General features: G+C 42.4%; 1 protein-coding gene across 2 annotated transcripts in view; it reads right to left on the bottom strand.

Moving 5' to 3' along the window:
- SLC6A6 (solute carrier family 6 member 6) overlaps positions 1-22,592 on the bottom strand; it is a 137,937-nt gene that overhangs the window by 41,913 nt on the left and 73,432 nt on the right. For both annotated transcript variants that reach the window (XM_072598376.1, XM_072598377.1), the window contains 2 exons: positions 16,708-16,939; positions 1,058-1,190 (listed from right to left, as the gene is read on the bottom strand). In XM_072598376.1, coding sequence (XP_072454477.1) covers positions 1,058-1,190; positions 16,708-16,939 — 365 coding nt within the window. The remainder of the gene's footprint in view (positions 1-1,057; positions 1,191-16,707; positions 16,940-22,592) is intronic.

Below are 22,592 nucleotides of genomic sequence, written 5' to 3'. Positions count from 1 at the left end.
ACATGATTAAGCAGAGACTGGCTGATCATCTGTTGGTTATTGTAGACATTCAAACTAGAAGTGTTATTAACATTTGAAAGATGAGGAAACAAGTATGGAGTTATTAAATTTGTTCACGTGAGACAGGATGTCACACCAAGTACATTGATTTCAGCGCTGCCTCTACTCAAGGTACAAAAAGGATTCCTTTTGTAGAGAAAAGTTGGATTAGGTGACCCAAAGCCTCCTTGCAGTTGGGAGTCTAGGGTTCTGTACTAGACAGGTGCTCTTAAACTTTGTGGTTTCAGAGAGACCTCTGGCAGTTTGAAGAGATGTAGGGACCCCTTCTTGGAATCATATTTTTAAATAATTGAGGGAAATTATTTGAGATTGGTGAAGATGAAGATATCATTTTTCTCCCATCCAAGTTCACAGACATCCCTGAAATCTTTTCAACAAAACGTTCTGTTTAAGAACCCCAAGTCTTGATTCTGGCCCCTCCAAAATGTGCCAGATAATTTAAAGTAATAGGTTTAGACTGGTCCATGTGTTGGGTGATCTGAGAGGCATTAAAAATACCTGACTTCCCCTGAGCCATTTCCACACCCCCCCTCAGTTATTCTTCTACTAGAAAATTTACCCTTAGAGATATTTAAGCTCCTTTATTCTTTTTAAGTCCCTTATCAACATGCAAATGTCTCAAGAAAAAACATGGTAGGTGAGCCTCAGCTAAATAGCAAGATCAATAACCAAGCCCTGCTATTCTGTGGGGCTCAATGAATCCAGTGCCTACTATGCACCAGGCCCATGCTAAGGCTCTGTAGCATAGGTTTGACTAGTGGGAGAAGGCCATTCACTGAAAATGGAGATAAGAGAACACCAAAGGCAGGTCACTCTTTACCTTTGATTCTCCTACTGCAAATGTTGACTTAAAATGACTCTCCTCAATGATCTGCTCTACAGAGTTATTTTATACAAGTATGTGTGTGTCTGGGGGGTTTGAATTAGGAGGAGATAAGAAGAAATAAAAACTTCCCCTCCCCTCACAAAATAAACATAGAAACCAAGCATGACTTACTTTCCCCGTTGACTTGATTCCTTTCCAAATGCAGAAGAAACAAATTATCCACACCAAGAGGAGGCAGAGGGCCAGGTCCCACTTCAGAGAGCCAACATCATCAATTCCCTTGGACAGGCCCAACACTTTTCTCCTTTAAGGTGAGAGAGAAACAGACAAAGCCAGAGGGAAAAGTCAGTTCATGCTTGTGGACAGCTGGCAACACGGTGAAGCCTCTGGGACCATCCTCGAGATGCCTAGAGTGAGTGTCTGTCAAGCCTCTGAACCCACCCGTGTGATCTTGTCTATACTTTTGAGTTTGTTCATCCATGTGGGTGAAAGCCTGAGTGATGTGAACTCCATGATAGGACTGATTGGAGAGGTCTCCAGTGGTATGGCCCAGTGATCTGTGCTTGGCCCTCGTCTGGTTAACACTTTTAGGGATGACTTGGCTAAAGGGGCAATGAATATGCTTTTCAAATTACAGCCATTACTTGGAGATATTGTGGGTTAGGTTCCAGAGCACCACTATAAAGTAACCACCACAATAAAGCAACTCACATGAATTTTTGGTTTCCCTGTACATATAAAAGTTATGTTTGCACTGTATTATAGTCTAAGTGAGAAATACTGTTATATCTAAAGGAAATGTACATACCTTGTTTTAAAAATGCTTTATTGCTAAAAAAAAAAAAAAGTGCACTTTTAATTTCCTTGAAGAACTTTTCCTTTGTACTTACAACTTGGCTAACTGTAGCAAGAGGTCTAGCTTTTGGCGTACCTTCCTCACTCAGCTTAATCATATCTAGTTTTTGATTTAAAGTGAGAGAGAGAGATGTACAACTCTTCCTTTCATTTGAAGACTTAGAGGCCATTGTAGGGTCATTAACTGGCCTAATTTCAATATTGTTGTATCTCAGGGAATAAAGAGGCCTGAGGAGAGATGGGGTACAGCCTGTCAGTGGAGGAGTCAAAACACACACTATTTTGTGTTAAGTTCGCTGTCTTTTGTGGGCATGGTTCACGATGCCTTAAAACAATTTACAATAGTAACATCGAAGATCACTGGCGCCAGATCACCATAACAGATACAATAATAATGAAAAAGTTTAAATATTGCAAGAATGAACAAAATGTGACCCAGAGACACAAAGTAAGCAAATGCTGTTGGAAAAATAATGCTGGTAGACTTGCAGGGTTGTCACAAACCTTCAATTTGTAAAAAATGTACCATCTCCAAAGCACAATAAACGGAGTGCAATAAAATGAGGTATGCCTGTATGCAGATATCTAATAGACTAAATGACAGGCTACAAAAATATATTAGAGGTCATGCTGTTGGAGAGGCTGAGATGGGTAGACCCTTCAAGTTCCAGAATTCAGAGCTGCAGTATGGCTAAAGCTTACCTGGCACCTACACTAGATGCCTGGTATCACTATGGTGAACCCTACCATCCCACCCACCAGTTCCCCAGGAGAGGATCACCAGACTACTCTGCTTAAGGAGGGGACCATAAATGAGAACACCAAGCTGAGAGTCAAGAAGACTCATCTTCCTGAGTTCAAATCTGACCTCAGACACTCACTAACTGTGTGACCCTGAGCAAGTCCCTTTGAACCCTGTTTGCTTCAGTTTTCTCATCTGTAAAATGAGCTGGAGAAGGAAATGGCAAACTATTCTAGTATCTTTGCCCAGTAAACTCCAAATGGGGTCATGAAGAGTTTGACACAAAATGACTGAATGGCCTGGTGAACCCAGGCCGGAGGAAAAGAAGAAGCTTCTATGCTATTAGGAGCAGAGGTGGGAGTGGCTGCTGTACTTTCAGCCTAGGAGAGATGGGATGTTGGTTCAATTCTAATCAGATGAAATATAAATAAATGGTTACAGTTTTAAAAGATATACTATAGATAAAAGAGGTATGGCTGGACAGCAGTTTGTCTGAAAAAGAGCAGGGGGCTTTAGCGGAACACACATCACAGTGTTATAACAACCCCCAAATCTTAATGTAATATTAGGGGGCATTAAGAGAGGATTAGGGAAGACATAGTTCTCTTGTTTGCTGCCTGCATCAGACCATATGCAGGATACCATCTTCAGTTCTAGGTCTCATATTTTAAAACAGACAGAGTAAATATGAAGTGCTATTCTCAGTTCTGGGTTCTCATGTTTTAGGAAAATCATTAATAAACAAACTAGAGCATCCAGAAGGTTAAAAAGAATGGCATAGGGCTTAACTTCAAGGTCAAATGATTTCAGATTGGCTGAAGGACTCATCCTGGAGAAGACAACTCTGGGGATGGAGAGAATGGATATAACAACCCTCTTCAAGTATCTGAAGATCTATCGTTGGAAGAATAATGAGATTTGTTGTGCTTGGCACTAGAAGGCAGAATTAGGAGTAATGACTGAAAGCTAAAAGGAGGAAAATTTTAGGCTTGATGTCAGGGGAAAACTTACTAATGATTGGAGCTGTCCAGAGTGGAATGGACTGGCAAGTAGCTTCCCCCTCAATACTACAGTCTTCAGGCAAAGGTGACAGGGATGTTGTAAGAATTCTCAGTTAAGTACAAGCAGAGCTAGATGACCTCTCAGGTCCCTGAGATTCTGTGACTTCCATTACTAGACACCTAGTCCAGTGCTCTTCACACTTAAATTCAGGATGGCATTTTAGAATAAGCCTCCCTAAGAGGCACTTTCCAGATATAGTTATTGATCATTGCCAAAGTAGTTGGTGACAGCTTAGTTCATCACTTGAGTAGGGAATTGGTTGGATCCTATTTGGTCTGTGAAATCTCCAAGTGTCCCGTCTTTCCGTGTCTAATTACCAAGACCTCGAGGGGATCAATCACTACCTTCACTGTTTCCAATATTGTTCTATTGCCACTATGATGGGATCCCCATTCCTTAGAACTGGAAAGAATCCAAATAATGCCACTGTAGGCTGGGCTTTCTCCTATTTGGTTTCATTCAGATTCTCAGGGATAACTAACGAAAATATGGGGTAGCCAAAGGATCATTGTCATAGTTATGTAAAGGAGCAAAAAAAGGAAATTTACATGATAATTTTATTTTATATTTAGAAAGAATAGCAACTTGTACATAGTAGATTTGCAAGTGCATGTTCAATTATCTTTTTTTATTATTATTACACTGTTATGAAAATTCTTGTTTCATTCTGTAAATTAAAAACAAAATAATTTTTAAAAAAAATAAATGATCTGCCCCTCATCCTCCTTATTTTTTGGATGCTTTCTCTTTCATCTTGGCCTCCTAGAAGCTCTAGTTCCATCTGGGGCATAGCTCAAATACCCCTCTTACATGAAGACTTTCCTAATCCCTGTACCCCAGGTGTTAATATTTTGCATCCCTAAACCTTGCATTTGTTTCTAAAAGTAAGTATTGTCCTACCTCAAGCAGAAAAGTAAGTTCCTTATGACCTGGAGCTGTTTGCATCCTCAGCACCTAAAACCGAGTCTGGTACTTAATAAGTGCTCTTTGAATGAAACTGAATTGAAGATGTCAGGACTTTGGAGCTGGAAGAAGTCTTGGAGGTCACCTGTTCTGATGTCCTCTTTTTACACTGGAAAAGCTCAAAGAACAGAAAGAAGTAGTTCATCCAGGATCACATAGGAAAATAAAGAATGGAGCTAGGATTCAGATCCAGGTCCTCTAACCCCAAATGTTGTCTCTCTCCCACTAGATCATGCCACCCCTTTCTGGTATGCAGCCCTTATATGAAGGCATCCTCCAAGAGTAGTTTTTCCAAATCCCTACAGGCATGCACAACTTGTGCACACCTAAAAAGCAATATAGGTCAATGCACTCTGGGGTTGTTTGCAAGTCAGGCAACTAAGTCTCAGCCTTCTCTGTGAAATGGGAATATCAATTAATGTCTATCCATCTTAACTCATTTTTCAGAGGGATATTTGATAGATGAATGAAGATAAGAGATACATTAGTTTTGTAAAGCTAGAAAGTGCTCTATGGATGAAAGGTAGTCTTTTTTTTTTTTTTAAATAAAAGTACACCTCTCTTGGTCAGACTCTGATATTGGTAGATGGTATTTAAGAAATGAAAAGGATGATAAAGTTCCTTCTCCAGTGACCCATGTCCAGATCATAGGATTTAGAACTGGAAAGGGCCATAGAAATTGTTTAAAATTCTAGTCCAGTTTCTTCATTGAACTGAAGAGGAAGCCATGGTTTTGAAGAGTTGGCTAAGCCAAAAGTTGCATGGGTAGGATACAGCAGAGCTTGGGTTCTATGTCAGGTAACCGTCTCCACCTTCAGTGCTGTTCTGTGATACTAAGACACCTTCCTAGAGGAGTGGGAAATCTTCCTTGGGTAACCCTCAGCTAAGGAGGGCTGACCATGGCAGTGAGCACAAATAAAAAACTCAAAGATCCCTGCTTTTCTGACTTGAGAGGCCTCACAGTGCCTTTTGTTTTAATTAGGTGGCTGGAACAACTCAGAACAGCTGCTCTGTACCTCAACTCTAGCACCTGTCACATGGGGCACAGAAATGCTCTTGATTTTGGTGGTGAGACAGCAGGCATTTCACAGAAATCTATGGAAGAGGGTAGCCTAGATGGGATGAAAGCTAGTCTTGACTCCTGAGGAATGGAATATATAACAAGTCCTGAGTAGAGTTGTGAAGACAGGCTGGTGACATTTGTCTTTCTGAACATCTGCATGCAATATTTTGCCATGTTAGCAATTTTTTGAATGAATGGAGTTTTACATGCAGCTTCTCCTAGAAATAAACAATTCTCATTGGCAATGGTCACAGAACATTAGGAGTAGAAGGGACTTGAGACATAGTAGTAACACAGATCATTATCTCGTTCAACCTTCTCACTATAAAGGAGGCCAATGGGACCCAGAGGAAGGGACTTAGCCACAATCATACAGCTGGTGCCAAAGCTGAGACTAGAATCAGGGTTTCCAGTGTGAAGGCTGATTTTCTCTAAGCTGAAAGAGTGTAAAATATAACCTAGTTTCTCCCCTGCATCTCTGTAACCCTCTGCTCACCACCAATTACAATATTTTCTTGATTCAGCACTTTGAGACCATTAGCTTTGATAATGAGAATTCAGGTCTGGGAGTGAGCCAGACATCATTCTGCTGCTGTGTACACAGCATTGAATTGGGCAGTTCCTTAATCTAAAATCGATGCACAATTCAATTCAGCCTTTTCTGTGACTCCTTCAAAGCAAAGAACGACTTGCTAGGGAGAAAAGCACAATTTTTTTTTAAAGTGGTAAACCAATGTCCATTTCAAGCAACTCAGGGTTGCTTAGAGATCCTCACGAATACTATAGTAACTTAAGAAACCCAGGGATTTCCAGAAGGCCTTCTTCCTTAGGAGGACTCAAAATTCTCCAGTCAGAAACATCTCATTTGCCATACCCTATCTACAGTGGAATGTAGAGTATCTCCCACATCCCTCATTCTCCTGGAAGACTAAATCCAAAACATATTGTCATTATCCAAGGATATTGTACCTTATGTCTCTTATTTTCCCCTCCATCCCTCACAGTCCCTAACACAGTATGGAGCACACAGTAGGTCCTTGAAAAAGGCTAGTTGAATAACGATTGAATCTAGCAATGCTGACTCAATTTTATATGTTGCTGAAAAACCAGTCCTAAACCTAAAGGATCCAGGATGGGAGTCAGGAAACCTGATCTTTCTGGGATGAGAACAAGGCCTCCTAAATCTGGGAAAGACCTTTGGGGTCATCCAGTTGTGGGAAACAAGGAAGTTCTGTTTCCACAAATTTTGAGTTTTCAGGATTGTTATCTAGCATGGTCAGGTTAGAGGTCAGAAACTTGTGTGCAGGCTTGACAAGCTGTTTGAGGGAAAGCCCATCAGAAAGGAGAACATGAAGTCATGTGGCCATGGATGGTGTTGTGGGAAGTCCAAAATTCGGAACAGCATAAGAAGCTTCCATTGGTCTGCACAACTTGTGCCTTACTGGGAAGCTACCCATTCAAAACGTAAAAAGCGTTCCCTCCTCCTGAAAAGGAGGGTGGGTAGTCAGCTTTGGCCAAAGTGCTCCATTCCTCTGAACTCTATTTTAATAAATTTTCCTTGATACCTTTTTTGTGTCAAGCTCATCTCTAACACCAGTGTTAGTAGCTAGAATTTACAGGCGATTGTATGGTAAGGTCATCTAATCTTACAATCCCAGATTTCAAGCAATTCAGTGCAATCAAAGAAAGACCTGTGGAGGTTAGATGATTTTTCCCAAGGAAAAGGCAGGATTTGAGCCTTAGGTTTTCTGATTCCAGAATCAGTGGACATTTTTTTCTACCTTAATGTTTCCTTGGTCTGCTCCTAAGATACCATGATAGATGCTGGGATTACGAAGTTTAAAAAAAGAACTGTATAAACTATGTTAAAAAAAAAAAAACTAACTCCCTGCCCTCAAAGAGTTTAATCTTTAGTCTACTGGGCTTGTTAAAGGTTATACAGTGGGCAGAGTTGGGTCTATAAAAAACCCTGGTCTCCTGATTCTCTTTATGGGGGTGGAGAAGGTGGTCTTCGCTCTCCTCAAGGCAGGGGTACCAATTGCAAAGTTCTAGGAATCACTGGCCTTCCTCCTTAGCTACGGAAAGAGGAGAGAAAGCATCCCAGCCTCCTGCCTGCCCTAGACAAGGGGCTGAGGACTTAGCTGTTTTCTTGTCCAAGAATAGTAATGATTCATCCCAGGGTGGATCCTGGAATAGTCTGAATGTCTGTTTTTAGTCGAATGGCTCAGCTGCCGTCCAGCAAGCACTCAACAATGTAAGTAAGTTCCAAGTATGGGTCAAATAGTTTCCTTTTGACCCCAATCCAGCCACATAATGGAGCCCGAGCTCCCCTAGAGAATAGCAGAGGTAACAATTGGAAAATACACACCCCGACCTCAAGGCAGTAAGTCTATACAATGCTTCCTCCCCACTCCACCCTCCCTCCCCCCTCTTCCTAAAGTATCCAACAATTGGCTCTGCCTCCCAGCAGCTGCAAAAGAAGATTGAATATAAGAAGAGTTTGCAAATATGACTCACTCCTTTGATTCTAATAAAGCTAGCCTAATTATACGTGCACGTCTCTCCCCAGTGGTTTGTGGAAAGATCTTGGGATAAAGGACTCATTAGATGACTCTACATTAGCTGCAGGTATTTTCCAGTCAGTTCATTGGAGGGGTCTGGGGACAGCATAGGTAGCCAGGACATAGGGAAGGGTACCCTGTTGGTTTCTACATGGTCAGACACCCTGAAAGAGATCTCTGGAGAGAAGGGAAAGAGGTAAAAAATCCTAGGCTCAGGGACCAGCTGTGTCCTCTCCTGGCTCTGTGACCTTGATCAAGTTAGCTACCTTCTTCAGATTTCAGTTTTCAACCTCTAGGGTTGGAAATTTCTCAAGGAAATGATGATGAATTCAGATATTCTGTGTCTTCAAATGGCCTTAAGAATTGGATTAACCAAGCTAAGGGAGAACCAGGTCTCACCTAGTAGTTCTGGCTTTGGGCCGAATGATAAAGTCAGCAGGAAACTACCACCTTTTAGGTCTTGTCCATCAGAATTTTGATGGTTTCAAGGTGATGACCCTTGAAGAAAACAATATACCAGTGATGTGGAGGAGTATTCCTCAGGGAAGGGCTGATTTCCCTTAGAGGAGGAGGGATCCTCTTGGTTGGGCTTCTCTCATATAGCCCCTCCAGCACCCCATCCTCAAAGGGCTGATCCAGCTGGCTGCCATAATCAAAGCAGCAGTAGTACTGTCAACTCTCATGAAAGGGAAACCAGGGTTGCAGCCATGTTTCGCAACTATTTTCAAGCACCAGTGAATAAAATATCTCTTTAACTAAGATTTCTATTTTTTTCCCATGAAGCCATATTCACATGTCAAGTTGCCCAGTTCTGACAACTGCCGTTTATACAGGGCTTTAAGAGGTACAAACTATATTCTTTTCAATTACTTTTTGGGGAGAAGGGAGCATAATTATGGTTACCCTCATCTTTCAGATAAGGAAGCTAAAGTTCAGGAATATTAAGTGGTTTAACCAAATCATAACTGAGATGCAGCAGTGCTTGGTTTTGAACCCAGATCACCTGATCCACTGGGACTGTGGCTCTACTAAGGGGTCTCTCAATAACTGGTCAGTAATCATATTCAGAATCTTAATGAGTGCCTAGTTATAATGGTTATAATGAAGGCATATAATAATATATGACGTTATTTTATATATATACTCAACAAACATTTATTAAGTGCCTTTTATGTACCAGGTTGCCAAGAAAACCCCATGGCCCACAGAACTGTCCACAAAGGGTTGGACATGACTAGATGACCGAACAGCAAAGACAACAATAAGCCATGCCCTGTTTATGTTATGATATATTACATGTTGTGATGTGACGTGATGTCAAGCCAACTTCTAAGCCAGGCTGTATCTCTTGACATGTACTGGTGGTATGATGCTGATGGATGATGTTTCCTCACCTGGGAATTCCCTAGACCAGTGAATCGCACATTCAATCACTGTCTCTCTAGGTCACATCACTGGAATTTCACAATATAGTTTCCTCACAACCACCCTTGGGAGTTCAGTTGGGACAATATTTTTGTCCCCATTTTACAGAGGCAAAGGAGGTCCAAGGAGGGGAAGGAACTTGCTCATGGTCAGACAGCTAAAAAGAGAGGAAAGAACGAAACCAGGTCTCCTGACCCCCAAGCCCAGGGCTCTTCTCAGAGCTAACATCAGACAGGCACTCGGGCTTGGCTTGAGTCATGTTGACTTGGCTTCCCAGGCTGGCAGGGGCTGTGAGTAAGTGGAGCTCATGCCAGGCCAGGAGGGTCCAGCAGCCCTGATCCCATAATAGCAGGAGGCTCCTACATGTAAACACGAGAAAGCAGGGTTGAGCAACTAAAACAGTGTCCCTTTTCAGTGGATCATATGAGAAAGAGATACCTTCCTGATGGCAGAATGTGTGCAGTGCTGGCCACCCAAGGAGGCCCACAAGGGAGCAACAGGACATCCCAGCAGCCCACCAAGGCCAGCCACTATCAGAAACAGTGTTCTAAACTGCCCTCTTGTCTTTAAAGACAGCTTGCCACTATCAGAGGATGTATGAGAGGGTTCCAATGAGTGTCTGACAGGCATTCTTGGATATGTTCAAACTAGGCCTGCTGAAAGCTCAGTCCAAAGTACCCAGGAGGGTCTTAACTTGGCCCCTAACTCAGTTGCTTGCTCCATGAGGATGCTTGGGAGACATTTCTTCCCTAGGCAGAGGTCTATCAGATGAGACCAAATTCAGGCTATCTGATCCCCTCTACTGGCTGCTCATTCGCTGATGCTTAGTTGTTGGCATCTCAGCTAAAGGCTCTACTGCCATCAACAGGAAGTTTCACAGGGCCTGAGTTTCTGAGCACCATCTGCTGAAGGCACCTGCTTTCTCTGGAAGCATGAAAGTGCCCCCATGCACAGAGGAGTCTGTTGAAAGCCTGCATCTTTGCTGACCTTTGGCAAGAATCTCTCAAACTTCTGACCCTCTTTAGCTCCATCACCTCCAAGGCGGAGGAGGTGAGGGCAAAAGTTAGCAAAGCCCACTCTTTGAGCGTTGTGCCCACTGTGTCACCAGAGCACCCAAGAAGGATGAAAATAGTGTGGGGACTCCAAGCACATCCACCAACCTCTATGTGAGTACTTAGAAAAGCAAACGCATCTTTCCTAGGCTACATGACTCTCTCAATAATTACTATTTTTCAACTCTACATAGAGGCTATTGTTGTTTACAAAGTATGGAGCCATTTAATTACATAATTGAACCCATAAAAGCTTTCTGTCATATATATTTTTCCTAAATCAAAGGATACTATGATAACAAATACTATCAGTTGAATTATGAGAATTTTTTTTTTGATTTCTTCAGTTGTTTTAGTCATATCTGACTCTTAGTGACCCCATTGGGGGTTTTCTTGGCAGAGATACTGGAGTGATTTGCCATCTCCTTCTCTAGTTCATTTTTACAGATGAGGAAACTGAGGCAAACAGGGTTAAGTGACTTGCCCAGGATGACACAGCTAGTAAATGTCTGAGGCCAGATTCGAACTTTGAACTTCCTAATTCCAAGCCTGGCCACTCTATCCACTGCACCACCCAGCTGCCTATTTTTTTTTAATGCTATCACACACACAAAATATTGAGAACAATGTAGAAGGAAAAATAATGCTTAGGGTCAGAGGGCCTGGGTTTTCTGGCCATGTGACTTCAGTTAAGTAGCTTGCCATTCCTGGAACTCAAGTTTCTCAGTCTATAATCTGGGGGGACTCTCCCAGATGATTCCTACTATCAACCATCAGGTGATAAGAAAAAGACTGCCAATGACCGAAGCCAAGGACAATGCTTAGATCTTTTCCTCATTCCTTATCATTGGACAGCATTTAGGTGTTATTCAATGAAGTATCTGGTAAAGAATGCTGTAGGGTCAATTTCCAACTTTGAGGGAGGAGGGGCTTGGTGACCTCTGAAGTTCTTTCTAAGGTCCCCCCAAAATTCTGTGGAGAAAAGCCTAGACACTAGCAATCCTTGGACTGAGTCAACTGGAAAGCTAAGACTGGAAAGATTTCCTTCAGGTATGAGTTTGCCAAATCATACCAGTCCATTTTTTCTTTTACCCAGCCATGATTTTGAAGCCTCAGTGAGGATGGAAGTCCTATGTAAGGGCTACTCCACTGTCTTCTTCGTTGGCCAAGTAGGTTAAAAGGTGGGAAGGGAGTAAGATGATTCTATCACTTGTCTCTCCTAAACCTTTTTGCACTTCACAAGGAAGGAAGATGAGTAGAGTGAAAAGAAGAGATTGTCTTATTTCTGCAGTATAAACAAACATAAGTCCAGTAAGATTATTGATGCCCACAAAGGATGAGTACTAGGAAGAAAATGTAAATGGGGGAAGGACTTAGGTTCCAGCTCTGGCCCCAGTGATAGATGACACTATTGTGTGGTCTTCCCATGTGATCCTTAGTTGGGGCTCCAAGGATTATGGGGTGTTCAGTAGCAGAGGCAGGTGACTGTAGAGAAAGACTTGGCCATGACCTTGGGGCCCTCTCCAGTGACTTTCAGCAACTCTCCTTGGGTGAAACACATCTCAGAATGTGAGGAGCCAAGCTCACAGCTCATACCAGGAATGTTCAAGGGATAAAGATCTCAGGCTTAAATTTATGGCATGCAATATTAGCCTGCTAGGTTGTTTTGGTTGGCCTTTTAATATTGAAGAGGAATCAAGGGAGTTTTCCAATAAATTATTTCAGCTGCAGGGCTTGAGAGCCTCCAAAATGTTCCCAGTGACCATGAAGAGAGGGCTCATTTTCCATTGTCTGTAGGGGGTAGGCAGTAGATGGGTCATGCAGTGAGGGTGGGAGGGAATCTCAAGGATCAGGAAAGGGCTTCCCTAATTTCTGGAAACCCCAGGGGATGGATGGAGTGAGAAGCAGTAACCCCACATACCCCCTTCCTTTTCTGTTGCTCTGACTCCCCAAACTGACTCTTCTCTGGGAAAGGCATATTGGGTGGACAACACTGGTTGCCCATGCCTCAGGGCTTGAGTCCTCTCTCCAGTGAGAGATCCTCTAGATCCCTCACCAAAGCAATAGAAGGAAGGAATGTGTTACTTGACTTGTTGACTTCTGTAATGATACACTAGAAAATCCAGTGTGGAATGCCACCTCTTTAATACCCTAACCTCCAGCTGGGCTCAACCTGGTTCTCTTCCTTGAAATTTCCTTTCTATTCCTCTCCACTTGTTAGATGTGGAGCCAGAACTATTGGGTTCAAATCGTGAATCTACCTCTTACTACCTCTATTGCCTTTGACAAGTCATTCATCCCTTCTTGGCCTTAGTCACCTAAGGAGTAAAAAGAAGGACTTTGGATGGGGAGGACTCAACAATCTCTTCCCACTCTAAATTAGTGATTGAATGGTCTCATGAAACCTACTCATTCTTCAAGTTCTTCCTGATTCATGGAGTCATCCCTGGCCTTGCCACCCTATACTGATCGTTCCCTTTTCTGAATACTTAACCCTTACTACGTCTGTGTCTTCTGAAACTATTACTTTTCTTGTCCATACCACAGAATTTCACAAGTAATCAAGTATTAGTTTATAATCATCTGTTTCATATACATTGATCTAGACTCTCCAAGAAGAATTTAAACTTCCCGAAAGCAAGAAGTATGGTTTGGAATGGGGAGAATGCTGGAATCAAAGATCTGGTTTGAACACTCGTTATTCATTAGACTCTGGCCAAATTACTTATTCATTCTGGACCTGGATTTTCTCCATTAGAACATGGATGGGGAGTGGGACTGGGGAGATAACAAAGTGATCAATAAGGTGCCTTCCTTTCCTAAGTCCGTTCTATGTTCTATCTCTCCCCTTCCCCCAATAGCTAATGTGAGGCTGGACGCAGAGTAAACAGTCAACAAATACTTGAATTGACCAATATGAAACTTTTGAGTCAACCATGAGTCCATTCCACAGTCTGCTCATCTTAGAATTGGCTTGGGCACTGACATAAGTAAGACTTTTCCAAATGTAACATTTGTAGGATTTCTCCTACATGGACACCATTCTTTGTCCAGTCTTTGGCTTATATTTATATATAAAATTCAGAGGCACACTCAAGCTGTTTCAAGTAGTTGCCCTGGAATTCAAGTGGGGATTAAGTGGCCCAACTGGGTGAGAACTGAGCACTGGGGTTATTACTAATTGGCCAGATGAACACAGCAAGGAAGGGGAGCAGGGGGGTGCTTTCTGAACCTACCATGTCCATCTGGATCTTATAAGAGGTTTGGAGGATGTTTCCCAAGACAGTCAAGTATCTCATGCTACCCTTGTTAAGAGTAGGAGAGAAAGGACCTTCAGTGGGAACTCTGAAAGGCAAGGCTCACAAAAGCGAATAAGCTGAGTTTATCTGTGACTGTAAGGAATAAAGCAGTTCCATAGTGACTCTCAGCCCAATTATTCCAACCTCATTCCTACCAAACTAGATCAGAGTTGAATCTAAGTGGCCAAAAGAAGGCTTAACTGGGTCAATGGCTTTATTCATCTTTGGAGGGAAGAGGCCAGGGGAGAGAAAAGGGATCACACTGCCCAGAACTAAGATGCTCTAAAGGCAACCAATAAATGAGGAGAAAGCCAAGGAGCTGGTTTAAGCTACTGAACAGGTAACTGGGTTTGAAATAATGAGCTGACTGGAGCTTAAAACAGATGACTCCTTCCCCCAACTTTTAAGATTGTAAGGAGGCAAATGTGGGGAGAGTGAGCCTAAATTCTTTCAAGAATTTAATGAAAGGTAGAAAAAAACTGCTCTTGGCCCCTTGCCACCATGGGGGAGGAACTATCCATACTATCTTCCCGGGTATGGTTCCCATCTCAGGTTATGGAGGCATTTGCCAGGCCTGAGCTGATACGTTTATAAGAAAGGGAAGGGGTGAGGTCACCCAACCCCATTCAAGTGAAAAGAATTGATTGTCAACATTTCTTTGACAGATCTCTATTTTTTGAAGTACTTGTGTGTATGTGCATATACATATGCATATGTATATACATGTATGTGCATGCATACACACATGCATATGTACACATATATACATAGATTTGTGTTTATATATGTATGCATATGCATACGTGTGTATATATGTATGTGTGTATATAAAAATATATAGTATACACATTTTACACATGCACACACACAAAAATACATATGAACTACCCTCTTGAAAGTTTCAAAGGAGAAATAAAAACCAACTGCTACTTGGAATGTTTCTTACAGGTTATAGCTTGGCTTGGGATGTAAATACTTCTTTTTACACAGGGTTGTTCCCGAATCTTTCTCCCTGATGGTCCCCCAGCCTCCTACCCCATCCTACCCTAGAAGAACATTGCTGACAACAAAATCTATCAAAAAAAAATTGGAGGACAAATTCCAATGCAAGTAATTCCACCCGTTCCACCTGCAACATCCCCCTCAAAGACTTCAGTGCTCCTGAGCTCCTAGTCAAGACCACTGATAGAAGTCATGCTTCCTTGAGGGGAAAGCAATCCCGTGTAAGATGCCCACTCAGGACTCCTGGAGCTCTCTCTGGTTCCAGATGTCACATGAACCTCAATATAGTTATTCAGTAAAAAACAGTACTCCTCACCTGGGAAGGAAAGGCCTCAGAGAACAGTTCCCTTCTAAAAGCCTGACAATTGCAGCTGCTTTTTGCATCCTTTGCAGTGGAGTCATGGCAGGCACCTGGTGTACGCCCAAGCAGATTGGCTTCAAAGCTACCAAATCACCATCATTGTTAGGGAAGGAAGGCATGTGCCCATTAGGACAACAGCACTGGGGAGGAAAGAGGACAGTGCCTAGTGGGGAAAAAGATTGGAAGATAATGGGAGGGTTGAAATTTTCTCTCTCTGCTAATAAAATTCTTGGACATTCAGAGAGGTCTGATTTCTTGATACACCTAAGGCCAAGGTGGACCCATGTTAAAGGGGTAGGGTTGGGGTGGGGTCAAAGGTGTTGTGGAAGCCAACGGACTTCATCCCATTTCTGCTAGATCTTCCTGTGAATGGGCATGGGTGCTTCTGGAAAGCCATTGGTGGAATGCACCAATTTCACACACCACATTTAAAAAATTAAGGAAGAAGAAACAAATTCAACAGTATGTCACAGTCAGGTTTTTAGACCAGATTTCTGAGTAAGAACTACATTGATCTAAGTTTTTGGGTTTCTTTTGTTTTAATACACACAGAATTAAAAACAAAAACAAAAACCAAAGGTGCTCCGTAGTGAGAGACTCTTCAGTTAGAAAGCAAGCCAGGGCCCTCTCCAAGAAAATCCAGGGGTGCTCATCTCCCCGTCTAAGACTTTGGGAAGGCAGCAGATTTGAACTAAATTTCTCTGTGCCCCATCCCGATACCCTGCATAAAAGCAGGCACCCAAGAAAACTGCTGCTTGAGTGGACAGTATTGTCTCTAGGGAGAAGTTCCAGGTTCATTACCTGACTCCATATAACAAAACCATCAAGCTCCAAAGAGAACTTAGTATCTCCTAAACAGGCTTGACCTAGCAACAATCTTGCCCTCCAGCAGTTTCCAAGGACAAACAAGGATACATTTTAACAGCTCCTGAACATCTTGCTCAGGAAAGACAAAACTAACAGTTCACCAATAAAACACTTTCTTTAGAACAACCCTATAAGATAGGTAGTACAACCTATATCATCCCTATTTTACAGATGAGGACACTGAGGTTCAAGAAATTAAGTGTTGTTGAGGATGACAGCACTATCAAGTGAGGTAGAGCCAGATCCCAAATGGAGGGCATCTAGCTCTACCCACCTTAGGCTTTCCCTTTTGAAGCGGTCGCTACAGAGACTCTTTAAAGAAATCAGAGACTCCTTTTTTGGGGGGGAGGGGGTCCCATCTGCCTTACTTTGTCCATTCATTCATTCTTTTTTTTTTGGTGGCACAGTAGGGGTTCAGTGGCTTGCCCAGGGTCACACAGCTAGCAAGTGTCAAGTGTCTGTGGTCGGATTTGTACTCAGGTCCTCCTAACTCCAGGGTCAGTGCTCTATCCAGCACACCACTTAGCTACCCCTTGTCTATTCATTCTTAAGACCAAAGTGATTCTTACTCCCAATATTCGATGACAGGTGAGGTGTAGTTTGTGATATTGAGGGCCATTAACGTCCTATTCTTTCTCAGATTGTCTTCCAAGCAATACGGGGTATTCCAAGACTGGTGGCAGAGGGACCAGGGTAGATCTTTCTGAAATGAGTCAAACAGGTAGTAGACTGCCCATGCCAGGATGATGATGTAATACACGTTCAGGAGGGATACAATCACGATGGAGGCATAACCAATGCCTAGACAAAAGAGAGACAAGGAAAACAATCAATTACTGTGGCTCCCTATTACCTCCAGGACCAGTTAGGGACTCTCCCATTACCTGGCCCTTTCCCACCTCCCCAAGCCTTCTCCTGGCCCTATCCAGTCCCCGCTGCCTCTGCCAGTCACTGCAAGCAAAGGGGGTGGATCAGAGGGTCTCTTAGACCCCCTAAATTCTAGGGTTCCAGTGCCAGTGGCAGGGTTAGCCTTTCCAAAGGAGACGTGTGTTCTAATAACCCCTACCTGAAACAGTGGAAAGAATGCAACTAGCTCACTAATAAAAAGGGGGTTCAAATCCCATCCCTTCCAGCTACTGCCTAGATGACCACAGGTCTAAGTCACTTCCCTTCCCTAGTATCTGTAATAGAAATGGATTGTACTAAGTGGCCACTGAAATCTCCTCCTCCTGCACTGTTCTGGATCCCTGTACTTTTCACTGAGGAAGAGGAATTGGTCTAGTGACATTTACCTCTTTGATATGCTTTAAAAGCCCTTTCTGTATCTTCACCAACATACCAATGTATCTTAAAAAAAAAAAAAAAAAAAGAAAAATCTCACTCTGAGAGTATTCTGGCAAAATGAGCATTCATGACCAATTCATGACCAAGAGAACCCTTGGCAGGGGAAGACGGGGTGAAGTAGACAGGATGAAAATAATAATAAATTCACTTTTACATGGAATATTTTTTTAAAGTGTCTTTCTATCAACAATTCTATGGGATAAGGAAGTGTAGCCAGTTTTACAGATATGGAAACTGAGGCTCAGAGAGGGGAAGCAGACTCACAGATTTCAATTTCACAGGTAGGTAAACTTAAGGTACAACATGGTTGAATTAAATAACCCAAAGGTCATTCAGGGTCCAGAGTTGAATCCAAGTCATGTATCCCCCACATCAAGTACCCTTTCTAGCACCATGATTTGCCTAGGGTCACACGGCCTTTCAGTGTCAGAGCTGGGACACAAATCCAGTGTCCCTCATTCTCATATCTAGTGATTTTTCTAACATGCTGAGTTGCTTCTCAAGTGGAACCTAGAACTTAATCCTTGGCTTTAAGAGATCTACTTGAAAATAAGGGAATTTTTTTTAAAGGGATCTCAGAAAAAGAAGGCCTACAATGCACTTACATGGTTAGTATTCTGAATCAATGTTTGCTTTCTCTAAAGCTAAAAGACCAAAAATGTCCCATTTTTTCCCCTGAAGTCCTGGGTTAGGGACACATACAGTTCTTTCCTTTCCGACTTGAGATGGCAAAGAGGAAGGGAGTGGAATGTAGCCCTTGATAGCTCACTCCGTTACTCTGTACCTAACACAAAAATGGAAGTTTCCGGTCTCTAATTCTGTGGCCTGTGAAAGGAGAGGATTTCAAGTGGCTGTTCCCTCTTCAGGCTATGGCTTAACTAGGGCAGGCATTCACTTAAGGGTACATGGTATACAGGGTTTGAGGCCCAAAATCTAGTGATTCCATCATAGAATACTATGAACAGAACCCAAGAATCACAGACCTTAGAGATCAGGGAACCGCCTGAATTTCAAAACTGAAGAGGTTGAGAATCATGGGATCATTGAATCTGATTGTGAGAACTTGAAGATGGTCTACCCTTAAGAGTTGAAAGGAAGCTTAAGAAGCCACATAAGACAACTTTCCATCAAGGGGAAAAATGTCCTCCACTAGGTGGGGGTGGAGATAGAGGCAGTCAACTAGGATCTGTTAGAACACTTCAATGATAAAGAATTCAAGGTAGGATCAGGACATAAAATGAAATAGTTTCCTTCCTCTCTGCCCTTGCTGTGGGGTCTTTCTGCCTAGAATAGCCTCCCCCCACCTCCTCCCCAGGGCTAACACATTCTTTAAGACCCCATTCAAAAAAAGAGCATGTGGTACAGTATGAGAATCTAGATTCAAGTCTAGAGCTTTCCCATGCCATCTGTATGACCTTAAGCTCTCTGGGCCTCAGTTTTCTCATCTGGAAAAAAAGGGCTTGGATTAGATGACCTCATGTAAGGTCTATGCCAGCTTTCAATCTATGATCTCAATAGCCTACCTATTTCAATTGTTAGAACTCATAGGAAAGAGACACTCACACTTTAAGCTGACTCCTGGGCCAGGTGAAATGAATTCCTATTAGCTGCAATGAGCTAATCGAATCGAACATACAGAAGGGCAGTGGGCGCTCTGGTCTTGTTAGCACACATGCTACCCTCACCCATAGCTCTCTATCCACTAACAGGTCCTGAGACTCTCTGAGAGGGAGAAATAGAACATGAGGGAATAGATGGCTTTATTTTGCTCTTTGTACCCCGAGAGCCTGGACCCAGTGAGCACTTAATAAATGCTTGCTGATGGACTGATTGGCCTTGGAGTTTAGTAGAAAGAATTCCAGATCTGGGAGTCAGGAAAAACTGGCTTCAAACCTACCCTGTAGATACTTGCTAGGTGCATGAAACATCGATTGCCTTTAAGCCACAAGTTTCATCATCTGTGAACTGAGATAATGATAGCACCTACTTCATGGAGTTGGTCTGAGGATCAAATGGGACAATGGATGTAAAACTCCTCTGTGGTTGTTCAGTCATTTCAGACTCTTCATAAGTTCTTTTAGGGTTTTCTTCGCAAAGACACTGGAGTGGTTCGCCATTTCTCCAGCTCATTTTACAGATGTGGAAACTGAGGCAAACAAAGTTGTGACTTATCCAGGGTCACAGGACTAGTAAATGTCTGAAGCTCAGGTTTGAACTCAGGTCTTTCTGAATCCAGGGTTGGTGCCCTATTCACTGTCACCCTTACATGCCTTAAAATCACCCGAAACATGAGCTATTATTAGCAGGATTATTCCCTTCTCCTGGAATGTGTTCTCTTGGAACTCATTCTCAAGTACTGCCTGAAATCTGAGGCATCAGGGATTTAGATGCTGCTGCTTAAACACCTTAAGGTGACCATAGCCCCTAGAGCCTTTCAAAGGCACATGTTTCAGTTGGACTGAAGAGCAAAAATGCCTGTAGGGCAAAAGTCATCATTTCAGTCAAGGGGGTTAGAGAGTGGGAGCTATATCTGCTTTACCAAGTGTTGCTGGGCCATGATAAATCAGGATCATGAAATGGTGGAAAGAGTTTTGGGCTGGGCATCAAAAAGTTCAAGGTTCTCTAAACAGGCCTCTGTCAACTAACTGACTGTGGACAAATCGAATCCCCTCTCTGAGATGCAGTTTTCTGTTCTGCAAAATGAGGGGGTTGGACTAACTGATCTCCCAGGCTCCTCCCAACTCTCAAATCCAAAAGTTAATAACCACCCCTAGCTGGCATACAAATAAATGGTGACTTTTCACTTTCATTGCTTCCCTAAAACATTCCAGCTGATATAGGTCACCAAAATGCCTGTTTGCAAGGGCAAATATTTTGGAACTCCATGGGATTATGGGAGGGCTGCTCTAAAATCAATAACTGTGTATCTTTAAACAAGCACACAAAATTTCCCAATCGCCAGCTGGAATGCATGGGGAGAATGTGCTATCAAGGATGGTGTGCTAAGTGGGAGGTTGGGAGGGGCCCTCTCTGGCACTTACTAGAGCTGAGAGACCTTGGGCAAGTCTCAACTTTCCAAAACCTCCATTTCTTCATCTTTAGCCCATAGTTGAGATATGGATTGTGAAGAACAAATGAAATGATGTGCACAAAGCATTTTCCAAACTTTATACTTCAATTGTTACTGTCCAAGACCGGTAGTGCTGACTTGGTCAGAGGATGAAAAGTCCTATTTGATTAAACTCCTAACTGTAGTGAGATTACCATTACCAGCAACAAAAAGAATTAAGTTATGGGGAGAATCAGGTGATAGTAACCCAGAATTTTCCCAAACAATGTCTCACATTTCTCTTTTTCAAATCTTGAAGTGGCATCCAAAAAGAAGCCTTGGGTGAGTCCCTTTAATTTCCCTACATGTAAAATAAGGGACTTGATCTAAATGATCTCCTAAATTCCTTTCTGATTGAAGATCCTAGAACTCAGAACTAGAGGAGACCTTTAAGAAACTGGTTAATTCAGATCCCCCATTTTATGGAAAAGGAAAATGAGCTTCACAAAGAAAGGTGATTTAATTACGATTATACAAGTAGCCAGCAGCAAAGCTGGGATTCCCAAGCGGGACATTTGTCCCCAAATTCAGGGCTCTTTCATTATACCAGTTTTGCTTCCTACTATGAATTCATTTTATTCTGAAACTCTGAAATTCACTTAGTGTTTTGAGTGATTTGATAGCTCACACACACACACAATAGGTTGCTACAAAAATGAATACATCGAAATTATATTTCTTGAGCTCAACTAAGTAGTTGTGTTTTTATTTTTTAAAAAATTAAACATCCATTGCTGTGCTATAGAGAGGCCAGCAACTATCTTTTTTTTAATAGATTGAAAATGGGATGTTAATAAAAGTGCAATCCATGAATCCGTTGATTTTTTTGATGGATTTTAGCCCATGAAGGTAATGTACTGCCCAGGTAAGAGCCTGGGAGTCAGGAGATCCAGGATATAACTGGCCTTGAGGAAAATCCCATGTGACCTGGGGCAAATATTTTCCCCCTCTGGGTCTGTGTCCTCCTCCCTCAGTATAATAATCCAGGGATTGGTAAAGATGACTTCTGAAATCCCTTCCAGATATGACACCTTTCATATGTCCATATTTTAACCTACCCTCTCCTATGAAATGAAATTAATAAACTATATCCGTACAGTTGCCTTCTAAGACCAGTAGGTGAAGGAACTATAAAGCCTAATCACAAAGTCCTTTAAAAAATGAAAAATGGGATCTAAACCCTGAAATGACCTTCTATTTCCTCAGTCAATAGCTACTTTTCCAGTCTTAACTCCTCAAAGTCAACAGAAGCACCTACCCAACACTCCAGACAAAGAGGACTAACTTGCTAAGCCAACACAGCCTCCATTTGCCATCTTGTACCTTTGCTCATACTGTTCCCCTTCTACCTGTTGAAACCTTACCCTTTCTTAAGGGCTTCACTCAAGTCCCACCTTCTCCAGGAAGCCTTCAATGATTACCCCCAACCTACTTCCACCCTTCCTTCCTCCCTCCTTTGTATTCTCTAAACACTTTTTATATACATAACTGCTTGATTATGTTTCATATCTTCCCTTGTATCAGAGTTAACTGTAAATAAAAACAATCACTCATATACAGGTACTGAAAGCCTTATGGTTTCATAGGATTTTGATATGGAAGAGACTCTTAGAGGGAATGTTCCTCAATCCCTACTCTTCACCTTTTCTTTCACTGGTAAGGAAACTGAGGGTCAGAGAGGTTATGTGATTTGTACAAAGTCACACAGCTTGGTAGGTATGAGAGCAGAGAGGTGAACCCAGGTCCTGTGACTGCATAACCAGCGCCTTCCCTTGCCCACAAAACCACATTGCCTGTCTGTGTGTCCCAATCCTTGGGGACAAGGATTGGATTCCTATTCATGCTTTGATGATAGACACACGTTTTTCCAATCAGTGGACTGCCAACACAAGCAACCACCCAACTGAGGTCACCTTTTGAGAGTTTCTTATCCTTAGGGACTTTAGTCATACTAAAAGGCAGAACCAAGAGAAATGACCACCTTGCTCTGTTCCACCCATG

This window comes from Notamacropus eugenii, chromosome 3 (genome assembly GCF_028372415.1).
Source record: "Notamacropus eugenii isolate mMacEug1 chromosome 3, mMacEug1.pri_v2, whole genome shotgun sequence".
In the NCBI taxonomy this organism is placed as follows: domain Eukaryota; kingdom Metazoa; phylum Chordata; class Mammalia; order Diprotodontia; family Macropodidae; genus Notamacropus; species Notamacropus eugenii.
This window is presented reverse-complemented; position numbering and strand designations above follow the sequence as displayed.